The sequence below is a fragment of the Cervus elaphus genome, chromosome 18, assembly GCF_910594005.1.
Source record: "Cervus elaphus chromosome 18, mCerEla1.1, whole genome shotgun sequence".
Lineage (NCBI taxonomy): Eukaryota > Metazoa > Chordata > Mammalia > Artiodactyla > Cervidae > Cervus > Cervus elaphus.
In genome coordinates this window covers 111,116,770-111,133,800 of record NC_057832.1, presented here as the reverse complement: position 1 = coordinate 111,133,800, position 17,031 = coordinate 111,116,770, and the positions used below count along the sequence as shown (strand labels likewise).

The 17,031-nt window shown below is 43.4% G+C and overlaps 1 protein-coding gene across 2 annotated transcripts in view; it reads right to left on the bottom strand.

Annotated features, from left to right (window-relative positions):
• Positions 1 to 17,031, bottom strand: part of MGAM (maltase-glucoamylase) — a 198,121-nt gene that overhangs the window by 13,254 nt on the left and 167,836 nt on the right. For both annotated transcript variants that reach the window (XM_043873137.1, XM_043873134.1), the window contains 12 exons: positions 16,576 to 16,638; positions 15,639 to 15,773; positions 13,770 to 13,854; positions 11,149 to 11,287; positions 9,743 to 9,876; positions 9,435 to 9,469; positions 9,214 to 9,330; positions 7,933 to 8,081; positions 7,737 to 7,821; positions 6,941 to 6,997; positions 6,411 to 6,535; positions 5,272 to 5,360 (listed from right to left, as the gene is read on the bottom strand). In XM_043873137.1, coding sequence (XP_043729072.1) covers positions 5,272 to 5,360; positions 6,411 to 6,535; positions 6,941 to 6,997; positions 7,737 to 7,821; positions 7,933 to 8,081; positions 9,214 to 9,330; positions 9,435 to 9,469; positions 9,743 to 9,876; positions 11,149 to 11,287; positions 13,770 to 13,854; positions 15,639 to 15,773; positions 16,576 to 16,638 — 1,213 coding nt within the window. The remainder of the gene's footprint in view (positions 1 to 5,271; positions 5,361 to 6,410; positions 6,536 to 6,940; positions 6,998 to 7,736; positions 7,822 to 7,932; positions 8,082 to 9,213; positions 9,331 to 9,434; positions 9,470 to 9,742; positions 9,877 to 11,148; positions 11,288 to 13,769; positions 13,855 to 15,638; positions 15,774 to 16,575; positions 16,639 to 17,031) is intronic.

Below are 17,031 nucleotides of genomic sequence, written 5' to 3'. Positions count from 1 at the left end.
AAAGATTTTACTTTCAAGAAAGTGGTGCTTGATCAGCTGGACAAACATGGGGGGAAATGAACCTGGACTATTACATACATACAAAATATAATACTAATGAGGTGGAGTTCCTAATATATAAAAGCTAAGACTAAAACTGGTAACCTTCAGTTAGGCCATGTGATGTGATTTATGATAAATAATATATATTTGCTCTTTATCAGGGGCTTCCCTGGCAGAGCAAGTGGTCAAGTATCCTCCTGCCACAGCAGAAGACGCAAGAAGATCCCTTGGAGTGAGAAATGGCAACCCACTCCAGTATTCTTGTCTAGAAAGTCCACAGACAGAGAAGCTGCTATAGAAGCCTAGAACTCCTGGAATTTCAAGTGAAGAGAGCAATCAAGGTGTCTTTTGTTATGTTAATGAGGTGACTTTTGGAAAGCATCTCAGGATGGTGGCTGTGAGCAGTGTGTTGCTTAGTCACTCAGTCCTGTCTGACTCTTAGCGACCCCATGAACTGTACCCTGCCTGGCTCCTCTGTCCACGGGGATTCTCCAGGCAAGAACACTAGAGTGGGTTGCCATGCCCTTCTCCAGAGGATCATCCCAACCCAGGGATCGAACCCAGGTCTCCCACTAGTTGCCAGAATAGCCAACTAGCAGTCTTACTCTGAGACCTCTGGAAGGGAGAGGGGCTGGAGATTGCATCAGTAGCCAATGGCTAAGGATTTAAACACCATGCCAGTGTGACGAAGCTTTCAAAAAAATAAACAACCACAAAAAACCCAAAGAATAAGGTCCAGAGAGCTTAGGGGTTGGTACACACGTGGAAATGTGGGGAGAGTGACACGCCTGGAATGGGCAGGGGAGCGCTACAAGGCTTCCCTCATACTTGCCCTAAGCATTGCTTCTCTCTGGCTATTTCTGAGTTGTACCCTTGTATAATAAACCCATAAACTATTATGCAAAATGTTTCTCTGAGGTCTGTTACCCACTCTAGCAAATTAATCCAACCTGAGGAGGGGGTCATGGGACCCTCTGATTTATAGTTGGTCATTCAGAAGCACAGATGACAACCTGGACTTGCAGCTGGCATCAGAAGAGGGAGGGGAAGGCAGGAGGAGGAAGTCTTGTGAAACTGACCCCTTAACCTTGAGATCTGACATGATCTCCAATAGGCAGTGTCAGAATTGAATTTAATTGTAGTACACCCAGCTGGTGTCCCAGAATTGCTTGTTGGTGTGGAAAAACACTCACATACACATATGTTGGAATTGGTACCAGAACACTTTTTAGGCTAGGACACAAGAAGCACAAATCATATAAGAAAAGCATGAATAAATTGATGTTTAATCAAAATTAAAGTTACTCTTTGCCAGACACCATCATGGAATTGAAAGGGCAAGTCACAGACAGGGAGAACAAACCATATATTTGATTAAAGATGGTAAAATATGTAACTCATAGAACTCAATAATAAAGACAAATGACAATTTAAAAAAAATGGCTGAAGGACTTGAACCTCACATAAGAAGGTATATGAAATGAAGTTAAGTGAAAGTCACTCTGTCATATCCGACTCTTTGTGACCCCACAGAATATACAGTCCATGGAATTCTCCAGGCCAGAATACTGGAGTGGGGAGCCTTTCCCTTCTCCAAGAGATCTTCTCAACCCAGGGATTGAACTGAGGTCTCCTGCATTGCAGGTGGATTCTTTACCAGCTGAGCCACAAGGGAAGCCAAAAATACTGGAGTGGGTAGCTGTCAGGAGCCTGCGAGAGAAACCCCGCCCGTGACAGGGTCTAGGATCAAGGAACTGGCACACAAAGGCGTCCGGACCTCCGGGGGTTTCTCGGGAGTGCCCCACCATCCACTCCAGGCTTCCGTCCTTTCATCTTCTGATGCTTGGCGTTCTTCTATGTTCCCTAAAAACTAGTCTGACTCTTACCTAAAATCCCTCCTTGAAACATTTGCATGGCAGCAACACAGTCCCTGGGGGCACATGGGTCCCAATAAACAGGCCTATCTATCCCATAAGCAAAACTAGATAGAGTCCATTACAGAGATTGAGAAGATTCCTTAGGGTGTGATCAGGATGGAATTCGTGAGACCTCTGACCCTTAGGATTACATACCAGAGCTAAGTCTGAGCTTATTTTGGGGCTGAGCTTCCCAAGATAAGGTTTGTAGATGGCTTTTCACAGTTGACTAGCTGCTGCCATTGAATTGTTTAAAAGTTATGTGTAGGTATTGACTGTTCTGGAAAGTTCTTTATGATGTAACTCGTGATTACGCACCTGGTACAATCTTATCATTCCCCCCTCCTTAAACCTCTTTAAAGGATTATTGGTTTTAGGGTATATAAGCACTGATGTAAGAAAATAAAGTAGTCTTGATTCTGCACTCAACCAAGACTTGACTTGCTTTCTTTTCTTCCCCGATGCCGCTCATCCGAAGGGAACCCATGGACTCCGCCGGGGCTGGACCCCGGCAGGTAGCCTATCCCTTCTCCAGCGGATCTTCCTGACTCAGCAATCAAACCAGGGTCTCTTGCATTTCAGGCAGATTTTTTACCAACTGAGCTATCAGGGAAGGCCTAAGAATGTATATAAATAACCAATAAACACATGATAAGATGCTCAACATCAAGGAAGTGCAAATCACATCCATAATGAAATGCACTATGCACTTACTAGAACGGTTAAATTTTTTAAATTAATTCTTAGTGTTGGTGTGGATGTAGAAAACTGGAACTCTTAATTAGTAATGTTAGTAATAGAAAATAGTACACTTTAGAAAACAATTTGGTATTTTCTTCAACCAGTAAACATACACTTGTCATATGACCAGGCCCAGCAATTCCATTTCCAGGATTTTACCCAAGAGAAGTAAAAACATATGGTTACCAAATGACTTATACTCAAATAACCATGGCAGGTTATAAGTAATAGTAAAAAATATGAAACTACTAAAATGTTTATCAGTAAGTAAATGGATAAATTGTGGTACTCACACAAGATGATTATTCAGGAGTCAAAAGTAATGAATTCTTATATGCAATAAAATGGATGAATTCTTAAAAATATTTTGCTAAGTGCAAGAGGCTAAACACAAAGAGGACGTCCTGTAGGATTCTATTTACATAAAACCTAGAAAAGACAAATCTAACTCATAATGTCAGAAAGCAGATCAGCGGTTGTCAGAGACTGGAAAGATGAACTGGGAGTGGGGGGCAGTTTGCTGGAAAGAAGTAGAAGGGCTTTGTGTCTACAAAAATATTCTACATATGTATTGTGATAGTACCAAACCAATAGGAGAAGGCAATGGCACCCCACTCCAGTACTCTTGCCTGGAAAATCCCATGGACGGAGGAGCCTGGTAGGCTACAGTCCATGGGGTCGCTAAGAGTCAGACACGACTGAGTGACTTCCCTTTCACTTTTCACTTTCATGCATTGGAGAAGGAAATGGCAACCCACTCCAGTGTTCTTGCCTGGAGAATCCCAGGGACGGGGGAGTCTGGTGGGCTGCCATCTGTTGGGTCGCACAGAGTCGGACACAACTGAAGCAACTTGGCAGCAGCAGCAGCAGAAAACCAACAACTGTATACATTTTGTCAAAACATATATTAATACAACTATAAATTTAAAATGGATACACCTTATGTAGGCACATCAAGTTAATTAGAAAACAATAATTTTACTTTTAGGAATCTACCCTATGGAAATGATCTGAAATACAAAGGTTAATATTCAATGTTGTTATTTTATAACAATAAAAACTGAAAATATCCTGCACAGGGAATAACTATAGAAAGGTAAATTATGGAATATCCTCTGGATGGAATGTGATAATCATAAGGATATTGATAAAGTATATAAAATAATATCTAGACATATTTGTGTCATTATGTTAAGTGCAAAGAAACAGGATTCACAAATTAAATATGGCAACCCACTCCAGTATTCTTGCCTGGAAAATCCCATGGATGGAGGATCCTGATAGGCTACAGTCCACAGGGTCGCAAAGAGTCGGACATGACTGAGTGACATCACTTCACTTCACTTCACTTTACTTCATGTTTTCAACCAGAGGAGGAAATAACAACCCACCCCAGAATTAATGCCTGGAGAATCTCATGGACAGAGGAGTTCTGGTCCATAGGGTCACAAAGAGTTGGCGACTGAGCATGCATAATTTCAGCATTATTGAAAGTTAAGCACTATTTTAAGTAAAACGAAAGCAAAAGGTGCTACAGCAAAAACATTAACTGGTTTTGATTTTTTTTCTAATTTTTTATCTTTAAAATGTTTTCCTTAATGAGAATATGTTTACCCTTGCAATGAATAAAACCAAAAGGAGGAAACCTTTAGAAATATTTTACTTTTGTAAATAAAGAAAAAAAATGTTTTATTTTATTGAAAAAAAAAACTATAAATTCAGTAACTGCCACCTGTTACAAGATTAGAATGTTCTGGTCCACATTAATAAAGTATTGGAAAACAGACATCAGTTGGTGAGAGATTGTAAATCTACAGCAATGCCTGAGGAAGAGGGTGTTCCAGTTATAGTGACAAGCGCCAATGATCTAAGATAGAACTATTGTGTTCCGAAACTGGGAAGTGAAAGTATACAAAGCAACATTTCGTTGGCATAAGTATTCTTTTGACAATTTAAATTCCCAAATCCTGAGACACTAAGAACTTTTCTAAGCTCTAATTTGTTTCCTGAGGGCCTGCATTATAGAAGTGTTAGTTGCTCAGTCATGTCTGACTTTTTGAGACCCCGTGGGCTATAGCCTGCCAGGGTCCTCTGTCCATGGGATTTCCCAGGCAAGGATACTGGACTGGGTTGCCATTTCCTTCTCCAGGGGGTCTTCCCAACCCAGGGATGGAACCAAGTCTCGTGCATTGCAGGTAGATTCTTTACTGTTTGAGCCACCACTTTGGAGGCAAAGGGTGCCTGGTTCTAGATGGTTGGTCCAAATAGAGGCAGAACTATGAAACACTGAGAGTAGATGGTCAGCTTAATAGAAAGTTATAGGGAGATTAAGTCCCCCAGCCGAACCTATAATATCAGATTGACGATCTTACAAAGCGGGGGACCCTATACCCCTCTATTACAATTACAGCATAATATATATGAGAAACAAGTTTCAAAAATTCTCCCAACACCACTGCCTTATTAATAGTAGTAATAGAAACAGGTTTTCAATTCATGCCAGTTATATCCTGAGCCTCCATGTATGGCTTTCCTGAATGCTGTATGGGGACTCGGGAAAGTTCCTACTCACCAATGCTTTGTCCATCATCCCAGAACAGCTGACCTTCAGCTCTACCACTGTCATCCAAAGCAACAATCAGTCCCATATATTTCTGTCGGCTATTAAAAGAAAAGTTATTTTTCTATAGACTATGGGTTGTAAGGATGAAGGGCAGCTTCTTTTGAAAATATATAGTCATCCAGAAAAACAGTAAATACATTAAAAATCCACCTAAAATTCTAAAAACAGATGAGATAAAATAAAAGATGTCTAAAAGCTAACCGAATAAAATGTTTATATTTTAATGAAACATTCAATACAACTTTAATCTCCAAAAATCAAATACGTACACTTTACTTACATATATAAGTAATATAAGAAGCTTCTCCCCTCCACACAAAAAAATTGTTTAGCAGCTAGCTTTCAGATTGCTGTAGAATACAATGCAGTGTACTTCTCCTGCATTCACAACCTTCCATGGCCTGATACTAACCGGCTTGATTTTTATTTATTTATCTCTCTCCTTTATCAGTGCTCCAGTTAAACTGAATGGTTTACTGTCCTCCAAAATAAGCTCAATTTTCACCTTTAGTTCTTTAATCCTCCCAGAATATCCTTTTCTCTTGTCTTCACACATTCAAATTCTATTATTCAAGACTCAGCCCAGAGCTGAAACCATGATTTTTATAGCACAAGAGTGAAAGCTAACTTCCCTCTTTGAGTGGTTACTACTCTTGTTATGTACATCTCTCTTGACATAACATGTTCTCTTTTATGTAATATGTGTGTGTGATGTGGTGTGTATAATTTCTCTTGAGTTCACCAAAGTAGACCTCAGGATAAGTACTAAAACCCTGGTTTGATTTAAATACAAATCAAAGAGCTCACTCCTATTCCCAAATTTTTAAATAACCGTGGAAAGAGGTACATGATGCTACCCTCAGGAAAACATACCCTGAACCTTTGACACAGAAGCTACAAATAAAAGTTCTCCCCAAGACTGACTTCATAAACTCATTCTCCCCCAGATCCCTCTTGGAAGGTACTCTCAGAATCAGATCAATGAAGCTGTCCATATTTAGTTTATCCTCCGTCGAGGTGGGCCACTTCCTAAAAGGCTGCCTCATTGTGGGAAACTGAGGCCAACAAACACCACCTCTCTCCCTTACCTGGAGTGAGTGTTCATCGCGGGTTCTTGCCAAGGCAGGATGTAGCCTCCTCTGATATGAAGGTTGATATGGTCAAGGGGAGCCTCCAGGACTTTCCACTCACCTATTGATTCATTGCCAGATCCCTAGAAGGGAGAAAGTAGGCAAGGAATGATGACCAGAAAAATAGATGAAATCAGTGCCTGCTTTATCACAAGTCCTTCCTTTCCAAGAAAATCAACAAAATACTGCAAATCAAAGCAGAAAATCTCTGGTTTTCAGCTTTGCTAAAACCTCTAAAAAAAACCTCTAGCCTTTTCTCTGTGTTGTTCAGAAAAGGTAGGGGGTTTTGGAGGAGCCAATGTAACACAGGCATCAGATTTTCCAATATTTGTGGTTTTGTGGATACTTTTATTTAAGCAAACTTTGCATGGCCAAAAGGCTGAAAATTGCTGCCTTAGAGAATATGTGCTTGGAAGTCGGGAGAAAGGTCCAGGCCCCTCTCTGCCTGCAGGGACCAGCCGGGGCCCAGAAACAGTGTTAGTTCTTACCGTGTGGTAATCATACCAGCGGGCTCTGGGAAAGTAAGCCTGGACCTGAAAAGTGTTCTGAAAAACAAAGTCAACCTGTCGTTATGAATATGCCAATGATTTACTTTTAATTTTTGAAATTATCTCTGCAGAAATAAGATTAAAAAGGGAACTTGATTAATGACTTTAAGAGTTGGAAAGGTTTTATTGAGAAAGATCCTAGGAAATTCTTCTTTAAACACAAAGAAACATAACATTTTTGAAAAGGTAGATTTTGCAAGGACGCAGTATGATAAGATACCAAAATGAGAATCCTTTGTGGGGGTAAAGTTTCCATTCATGGAGATCTTGGAAAACAATCAAGATCTCCCTTAGAAGTTCTAGAAATGCATTTGCCTGAAAACAGGGAGTTGGATAAGACAACCTGGAGGGCAGTGGTAAGGAATCTGATCCAGCTGACAATGCAGGAGACACAGGTTCCATGCCTGGTCCGGGAAGATCCCACACGCCACCAAGCAAAGAGCACCTAAGTCTGTGTGCTGCAAATACTGAGCCAGTGCTCTAGAGCCCAGAAGCTGCAACTACTAAGCCCACGTGCCCTAAAGCCCATGCTCCACAACAAGAGAAGCCACCCCAATAAGAAATCCTCACAGCACAACTAGAGAGTAGGCCCCGCTCACCACAACTAGAGAAAAGTCCACACAAGTGACCCAGCACAGTCAAAAAAAAAAAAAAAAAAAAGATGATCTATAAAATGCCCTTCCTGTTCTTTAGATTACATGATTGGAGGGTATCTGAGCTACAATGGAAAACTCACATTTTCCAGCACGGGGCTAATTAAGATGGCAGGGCCCAGCATGAACTGATGGTCTATATCCCATGTTGTGCGTTCCTCTGTAAACCTTAAAGAAAAAAAAAAATGTGAAAAATACATCCATATTGTTATGACAGTTGCAGAGAGTTATTCCCAAGACATCCCAGACTTGTCACTTGGGGAACCCGGCTCTACTCACTCATGGAGAAGGGGTCGGACCACAGTGCTGCCCTCGGCGTGAGCTTTATGCATTAGAGTGTAGAGGTAAGGAAGCAGAGTATATCTGGTCTGGAGGACTTTTCTTGAGAACGTCTCAAAGTCTGAGTCCCAGGCCACAGGATCTTGTCTCTAAAAGGGTAAAGTAGCAGGTGGAAGATCACCTCCTCCTTTCTAGCAGTATGAGAAAAGGGCCAGCACGCACATATGGGCTTTCCTGGTGGCTCAGTGGTAAAGAATCCCCTGCCAACACAGGAGACATGAGTTTGATCGCCAATCTGGGAGTAACCCCTGGAGAAGGAAATGGCAGCTCACTCCAGTGTTTTTGCCTGGGAAATCCCACGGACAGAGGAGCCTGGCGGGCTACAGTCTATGGGGTCGTAAAGAGTCAGATTTAGTGACTAAGCACTCACGCACAGGCACATATCCCATATGTAGGTTACACATCCTTTTTCCTCTAACTTCTAGCTTCCTCTTTCCCTCCATCTGTCATCTTTATAAACTGGAGCTTCTTGCTTCCTTTTCTTTCCATGAACCCTTCAGGATAGGGTCTAGCCTTGGCCCTGCACGTGTATAGAGAGAGATGGGTCTCCATGCAGCACTGACATAACTCAGTGAGATTTAAGTAAAATACAAATCCATCATTTCTAAAAGCAAAGGGAGCCTCTTTTTATTTCAGCTCCATAGGGAGCCATAAACATTTCTCTTCATAGGCATTAATAACCCAAGAGATGGGAAAAAGTATATTCTTGAAAATGGTTGGTAGTCTGGGCTCTTGAACTCTGTGGATTTTCCAAGCAATGGAGTTGCTGGTGATTTTATATTTTTCTCATCATACAAATAAGTATGATGCTCTTGAGTTAAGAAGAAGTGGTGGGGTTTCCCTGATGGCTCAGTGGTAAAGAATCTACCTGCCAGTTCGGGAGACCCAAGTTCAATCCCTGACCTGGGAAGATCCGATATGCTGCGGAGCAACTATGCCCATGCACCACAGCTATTGAGTCTGTGCTCTAGAGCCTGGGGGACCACAGCTACTGAAGCCCACAGCCCTAGAGCCCATGCTCCACAACAACAGAAGCCACCACAGTGAGAAGCCTGCACACTGCAACTAGAGACTAGACCCTCCTCGCCGCAACTAGAGAAAAAGTCCACGCAGCAATGAGGCCCAGTACAGCCAAAAATAAAAGAATACATAAATACAATTATAAGAGGAAGTTATGATGTAAGGACACGAAACACCCAGAATGTAACTGGCTTCCCTCACCCTGGTCCCAAATGTGTTGTGGTTCCTGGAAAATGGATAAAATGCCCCCAGCTGCATCCAGCGAACACACATCTCATACTCAGCATCTCCAAAGAATCCACAGATGTCTGCTCCTGTCTGAGAAGATGCAAAACCAGAGCATATTTTAGGTGGGACTTTGTGGGTTTCAGACACACCAAAATCTGAACTGGGGGATTCATCATGGCCCCAGTAGGACTTACATAAGAGATTCCAAAGAGACTGAACTCCATCATGCCTGCAAGGAGAAGATACAGCTGCGTTGGACACAGGAGAGCAGACCGCGGGAAGGGGAGGTTTGACCTGTCTCTTCTGTTCCACATTTGAAAGCTCTGAGTCACTCGTGATGAAAATGTCAAAAGATGGGTGTCCATTAAAGCTCACACACACAGAGCACTCAGCTCCCGTGGCTTTCACTGACGGCACGGATGACGATTAGACACGACCAACCCTGTTGAAGAGCACTCCAGCCCCCTCCCCACCTGGAGAGGACCCAGGATAAGCCACACACCAATGATCGACTTCTTCAGCTGGTCCCACGCGGCCGTGTTGTCGCCCAGCCAGTGTCCTCCCCAGCGGCCAGAAGAGGGGAAAGTGGAGCGAGTGATGACGATCCCTCGCTGTCCTGTCACCTCCTGCACGGCTCTGCTCGGAGGGGGACAAGGGGGTGAGTTGAGGGTGAATTTGAGGCTGGACAGCTGAGGAGCTTTATCTGCTATTTAAGTGATGCTGAGAGTCCCAGTCAGCTTCCCAGGAGAACAACTTGCAGATAGAGCATCATCTAAAGTATGGATTTCTTTTTCTTTTAAAAAAATTTTTAATTAAAAAAATTTATCTTATTTTGGAATATGGCTGATTAACAATATGTGGATTTCTTAAAAAAATTAATTAGCTATCTACTTCTAGGTATGAGGAGGGCTGGGGTGAGGTGTAAGACAGATATTCACAGAACAATTACTCTATCCCAGGCATTGTACCGGTCATGTTCATGTGTACTGTCTCACAATCCTGGCCTACTTTTACTGTCAGGAAACTGAGGCTCAAAGAAGAGAGATAATTTGTCAGTCATTTAAAGAGCAAAGAGGTAGATCTGGTACCCAAATAAAAGTATATATGACTACAGCTCCCATTGATAATATGCCCTCTACTAGGCTAATCCTCAAAACGCAGGAAAAATTTTGCACAGAGGGATAAATATACATAAAAGATGTTTAAATATTTCTCAATGGAAGGTCAGTCTTCTGTAAGATGCTTTAGCCCAAAAATAAAAACAAGATATGAGAGAAAAATCAGTGGATCAAAAGAGAAAATCTATTGACAGATGCTGGTGTATGATGTAATCCAAATATTTGCTAAAGAAAGCACCACATCGATAGGCAAAGATAAAGTATTCAGTAAGTGATGTCAGGAAAAGTAGCTAGCTATAGCGGAAACTAATCCATTTAGGTTACTGCCAATATTTCACACTAAAATAAGTCCAAAAATGGACAGGGATGCGTGGGCATGCATGCACATGTGCACACACACACACACCTCAGTGAGAGATAATGAAGGCAAGAAATAAGGCAGGGGTATCCCCAGTGGCTCAGCAGTAAAGAATCCTCCTGCAATGCAGGAGTCACGGAAGATGCAGGTTCGATCTCTGGGTCAGGAAGATCCCCTGGAGGGGGACATGGCAACCCATTCCAGTCTTCTTGCCTGGAGAATCCCCATGGACAGAGGAGCCTGGAGGGCTACAGTCCATAAGGTTGCACAGAGTCGGACATGACTGAGGTGACTTAGCACACACACATAGAGTAAGGGTGGATGCCCGTGATGCAAAGAGCTTTGTCCCTGACCATGTCAGAACTCTAGACATTTACAGTCATAGGAAGAAATGAAAATCGTCTTGCTGGCCGGTGACAAAAGCACACTCACTCGTACGTGGGTCTGGCCTGGGCCCAGCCGTAAAGGTTGTGCACGTCGAAGTGGCGCACGGACGAGCCGTCTGGCAGCACCTGCTGGCTCTCCATGCACAGGGTCTGGCTGCTCAGGCCCTGGCCCCGGGACCCCAAGTCTGGGAGGAAATGCAAAGTTAATTCTTACAGAACCTGATTTGCACATTCACCAGAAATTCCCATCATCTTCGCATTTCTCAACTTCAGCCAACAACCTCATTACCAGTAACAGCTCCAGTTTCAAGAAGTTTTTGTTATCAGGGTCCTGTGGCTGCTTAATTAATGAAAGGTAAGAACGGGGTATGGAGCCAGGAAGGGGACGCTTCTGTTCCGCTCCAACTCCAATAGTTACAGGGGGCTGCCATAGCCCAGTTAGGACTCAATAAACCCCTTTATGGTTATGATCGTCTCTTCCACTAGATGGCAATGTTCTCAAGGGAACAGGTCCTATTTCATCACCACACTAATACTGCTAAAGCTTTCTGATTTGTCATCACTTATCTGATACACAGATACTAAATTAAGGAAAGAAGGAGAAAAAGGCAGAAAGGAAGGAAGGAGAAAGGAAGGGAGGAAGGGAGAGAGGAAGGAAGGAAGGATCTAGTGAGCAATAGTAAGCCTAGCAGTGAACCACAATTCAGGAAATGTGGAGTCCACGAATTACTGGGACAGTACTCTTATTGAAGTGAGTCACTTCCTTCCCTAGGCAAGAGTTCAAGTAAGGTATGAGTTCAAGGTAAGGGAAGAGTTCAGCTTGTAAGGTGTTCAACTCCTAAGACACCTTTAAACCCAAGGTCCATTGATATTCTGTTTGTTTTTACCATGGGACAAACAGGGAATATCTTTCATGTAGGTTCTGTGAACATGGGCAGAAGGAGTGACGGAACTAAATTTCCATCATCTAATCAAAAGAGTGAAATGTGTATGTAGGGTGCGTGTGTGTGTGTATGTGTGGTATGTGTATATGTGTGTCTTTGTGGTGTATGTGTAATATGTGGCAGTGTGTGTGATGTGCGTGGTGTGTGGCATGTCTATGTGTGTGCATGTGTGGTGTGTGTGCAGTGTAGTACGTGGTATGTATGTATGGTGTGTGTGGTATGTGACATGTCTGTGTGTGTGCATGTGTGGTGTGTGTGCAGTGTAGTGTGTGGTATGTATGTGTGGTGTGTGTGGTGTGTGACCTGTCTGTATATGTGCATGTGTGGTGTGTGTGCAGTATAGTATGTGGTATGTATGTATGGTATGTGTGGTATGTGACATGTCTCTGTGTGTGCATGTGTGGTGTGTGTGCATGTGTGGTGTGTGGTATGTATGTGTGGTGTGTGATATGTCTGTGTGCATGTGTGGTGTGTGTGCAGTGTAGTATGTGGTATGTGTGTGGTGTGTGTGTGGTGTGTGACATGTCTGTGTGTGTGCATGTGTGGTGTGTGTGCAGTGTAGTATGTGGTATGTATGTGTGGTGTGTGTGGTGTGTGACATGTCTGTGTGCATGTGTGGTGTGTGTGCAGTGTAGTGTGTGGTATGTATGTGTGGTGTGTGTGGTGTGTGACATGTCTGTGTGTGTGCATGTGTGGTGTGTGTGCAGTGTAGTATGTGGTATGTATGTGTGGTGTGTGTGGTGTGTGACATGTCTGTGTGCATGTGTGGTGTGTGTGCAGTGTAGTATGTGGTATGTATGTGTGGTGTGTGTGGTGTGTGACATGTCTGTGTGTGTGCATGTGTGGTGTGTGTGCAGTGTAGTATGTGGTATGTATGTGTGGTGTGTGTGGTGTGTGACATGTCTGTGTGCGTGCATGTGTGGTGTGTGTGCAGTGTAGTATGTGGTATGTATGTGTGGTGTGTGTGGTGTGTGACATGTCTGTGTGTGTGCATGTGTGGTGTGTGTGCAGTGTAGTATGTGGTATGTATGTGTGGTGTGTGTGGTGCGTGTGGTGTGTGACATGTCTGTGTGTGTGCATGTGTGGTGTGTGTGCAGTGTAGTATGTGGTGTGTATGTGTGGTGTGTGTGGTGTGTGACATGTCTGTGTGCATGTGTGGTGTGTGTGCAGTGTAGTATGTGGTATGTATGTGTGGTGTGTGTGGTGCGTGTGGTGTGTGACATGTCTGTGTGTGTGCATGTGTGGTGTGTGTGCAGTGTAGTATGTGGTGTGTATGTGTGGTGTGTGTGGTGCGTGTGGTGTGTGACATGTCTGTGTGTGTGCATGTGTGGTGTGTGTGCAGTGTAGTATGTGGTGTGTATGTGTGGTGTGTGTGGTGTGTGACATGTCTGTGTGTGTGCATGTGTGGTGTGTGTGCAGTGTAGTATGTGGTGTGTATGTGTGGTGTGTGTGGTGTGCAGGGGGTGATTTGGAGCGCCAGTTATCAGTTCATCACTATAATCAGATGCACATCATTGCTTGGTTTCTTTCATACCACATCATGCTATTATTTCTATGCCTGATTAATTGTTTATTTGCACTTATTCAATTATTGTATTTGAGATTTTATGTCAGATTTAAGAGCGTTTTCTTGCCAAAATTAGGCTTCACTTTGACAGTAACAGGAAAATTTGCAAGGCTTTTGAGCAGAGAAGTAATTTAGTGAAGACATCATTTTACATACATGGCATATAGGGTGGATTATTAAGAATTTCATCGCTGCAGCCCCTGACAGATCCATTCACAAAGTTCGATGGTTCATTCATGTTCTGCAATGAGATAGCAAAAAAAAAAAAAAAACTTCCGTGGGTCAGAGGCAGCATGGCCCTTCCTGGAGATGACACTGGTCCCCACAGCAGTGAGGTCAAACTCACACCAGCTGGTTCATCACCGACTCTGTGTAACCTCAGGCACCAACCCAAGAGGACTCTAAGGAATCATTTTGGTTTAAGAAGAGTGTTAAACCTCTAGTTTACTTGGCATTTTTAGACCTGTGAGGATTGGCTTATAGTGACAAAATACTGAAATTAGGCTGGAATCATGACCTAAGTAAATCTCCTTTTGATTCATCTCCCCACACAAGCCCATCTTTTCTATGCATGGATGACTCACTTTTTATCCATGGCTAATGGTTATTATAATCTCCTCATTATCAATAGTTTAGACTATTGATTCTGACACCAGCATAGACCCAAAACCAGGAGAAATCTCTAACTTTCTAACTTTCAGTAGATATGGTCCTAGAAAGTTGTAGGTAACTCAGAAACAAATCTAGAAATCAAATAATACTTGCAGGGATCTATTACTTAAATGCAAGAAATAGCAGTTCTTGAGGTGAATATTCACAGCCTACATTATCAGTGGAAAACTTAAAATGTTGTATATTAAGTGATCTTAAGTGAAAGTGAAGTCGCTCAGTCGTGTCCGACTCTTTGCGACCCCAAGGACTGTAGCCCACCAGGCTCCTCCGTCCATGGAATTTTCCAGGCAAGAGTACTGGAGTGGGTTGCCATTTCCTTCTCCAGGGGATCTTCCTGACCCGGGGATTGAACCCAGGTCTCCACATTGCAGGCAGACATTTTTATTGTCTGAGCCACCAGGGAAGGCCCTGGTGATGTTAAGTAGGACATACTAAAATGCAAAGCCAGGCTGTTCGGGAGGACTCTTGGCTCCTGGAGTTATTCAGCTACAGCTTTCTCACAGTGGAACAAACACCACAGAGCTGTTGGGATCTGTGTTGCTCAGGGCTTCCCCCATCTCTTCAGTTTGGGTTAATCTGTGTCCTTTCGTGCCCTGGGTCTGCCTATCCTGATGGTGGCCAGGGCGGCCCCAGGGCCGCCAGTGGGCTGAGAGGTTTGTCTCTGGGTCAGTGGCAAGCTTCTTTCAGCCTGGCCCAGACTGGAGAAGCTCTTCAGAGCTGACCTGGGATATGCTCGGGAGCTCAGACCATGCACAGTGGAGGAGGAAACTGGGGTACTGACATGCTTCCCACTCGTAGAGAAACACCAATAGAGGAGCCTTTGAATGTGTGTCCCAGAGACATCTCAGGAAGCCCTGCTCTTAAGCCCAACCAACAACCACAGCAAGCATCAGAATGGACCTTTGAAGCTGGAGTTTTCCCAGCCCTGTGATGATGCCAGTTGCCTCTGATCCATGCCTTGCCCACCCCTGGCCCTGCCCTGTATCACAGGATGGGCTCTTGGGCTCTTTCAGCACTGGCCTCTGTGTAGGTCTGGCCAATGGGAAGCACTGGCGAGAGGTTAGAGGGTGTGGAGCTAAGAGAAGTTAGACATGTGTCCCCCTTTCTTCTCCAAGCAGCAACTTGAGCGACGGCTCATCGCCTTCAGGGACCCCAACTTCCACTAGGCAGTATGTCTCTGGGAAGACATACGATTCTCTCTGCTCTTCCCGGTGGTCCCAGCACCTTAGCTCTATAACAGCATCCCTCTGGTCCACTCTGCTAGCCCTAGCTTGCTGCTTTGGTAGGTTCTGAGTTATCTCCCTGTGTTTCGACTGCTAATGTTTTCAAAGAAAGGCATGAAAGATGACTTACAATCCACAATCCATCAAACTTCAAGCTCTTCTCTGGCTCTCGAGGGTTTCTGTAGAGCTCTTCTATTTCCCTCTTCCACCAGGCAGCCGTGCTATTCCGCAAGAAGTCAGGAAAAGCAACGTGGGCTTTGTACAGCTGTAAGGAGGACACATGCTCTTATGTGGGGTCTCAGCTCTTCTGTGGGGGGTCGGGGGTGCGCGAGGACCGGGAAGGGGAGACAAGCAGGTATTTGTGCAAGGCTCTGCCCACTTGGTGTGTGCCCTAACCTCATATCAGTGGCTGCAGCTGCAGTTTACTGCGGACACACACACACCAGGAAAGGTGACTCCATACTCTCCTTTCCTTTAAGTCCCATTTTAAACATGGGATTCACTTTACGATTAGGCATGTCATCATATAAACAGGAAAATTAACCATCAGTGTCTAAACAGTCAAACTTCAGAGCACAAGTGCTTTTTCCCCATTGGCCAAATCAAGGAGATCAGTCATGCAGGGAAACGTGAGCTGCAGTGTGGATGGGATGCTGGATGCCCGAGACTGATGTGGCATCAAGTGCTGAGTCAAGGCCACTGCTCCTTTCAACTGGCCAGCACTTTCTTCTATATGTAGATGATTCAAATTAAAACCCAATCTGTTCATAACCCCTCCAGTGAAAAGATTTCAGACTTTCCTTCATTATTTTTAACCAACTTTAAATTCAAACAAAATACAACCCATTGAAGGTGCACAGGTAAAGGTATTTCATATATAATTTCCTTCTATACAATTCCAGTTTAGCTGCCTGTTGGGTTTTCCATTTGCAGAAAATTTTGCTTCCAGAAAATTACTTGTTGACAAGTACACCCAACTCAGAGCTACTTAACCAAACATCAGGGTAAAACTCTTAAGTATCCAGATGTTTAGAACCATGTAGACAAAAATCTGTGTGTTACTGTACCTTAACCTGAGTTTCGTGATCAAGGGACCCATCCACATTCACGTTGGGCAGATCTGGCCAAACCTAGAAAAAGAAAAAGAACAATTAAAACCTTTAAAAGGCATTGCACACAAACCATGAGATGTTTCACATGTTAGACTCTAATGACATGCATCTCCATATAATTCCAGGGGATATTTGCCATTAATTAAATTGCAAAGTCTGAATATATGGAATTTTGTTAGGTGAAAATAGGTTGGGATCTCTTGATTCATTCCATCAGTTTTCAAAATTTTACTTTTGAATGTTATTAACTAAATCCCTTCTAAGCACATCCTCTGTACAATCACTTGGAAAATGATGATTTTTTCACTGACCTGCCTATCACAGACTTGTAACAAATTTCCCCTTATAAAAAATACATATTAAGTGTGACTCTAAAGGAATAAGATTGATTTCTGTTCACAACCTATACAC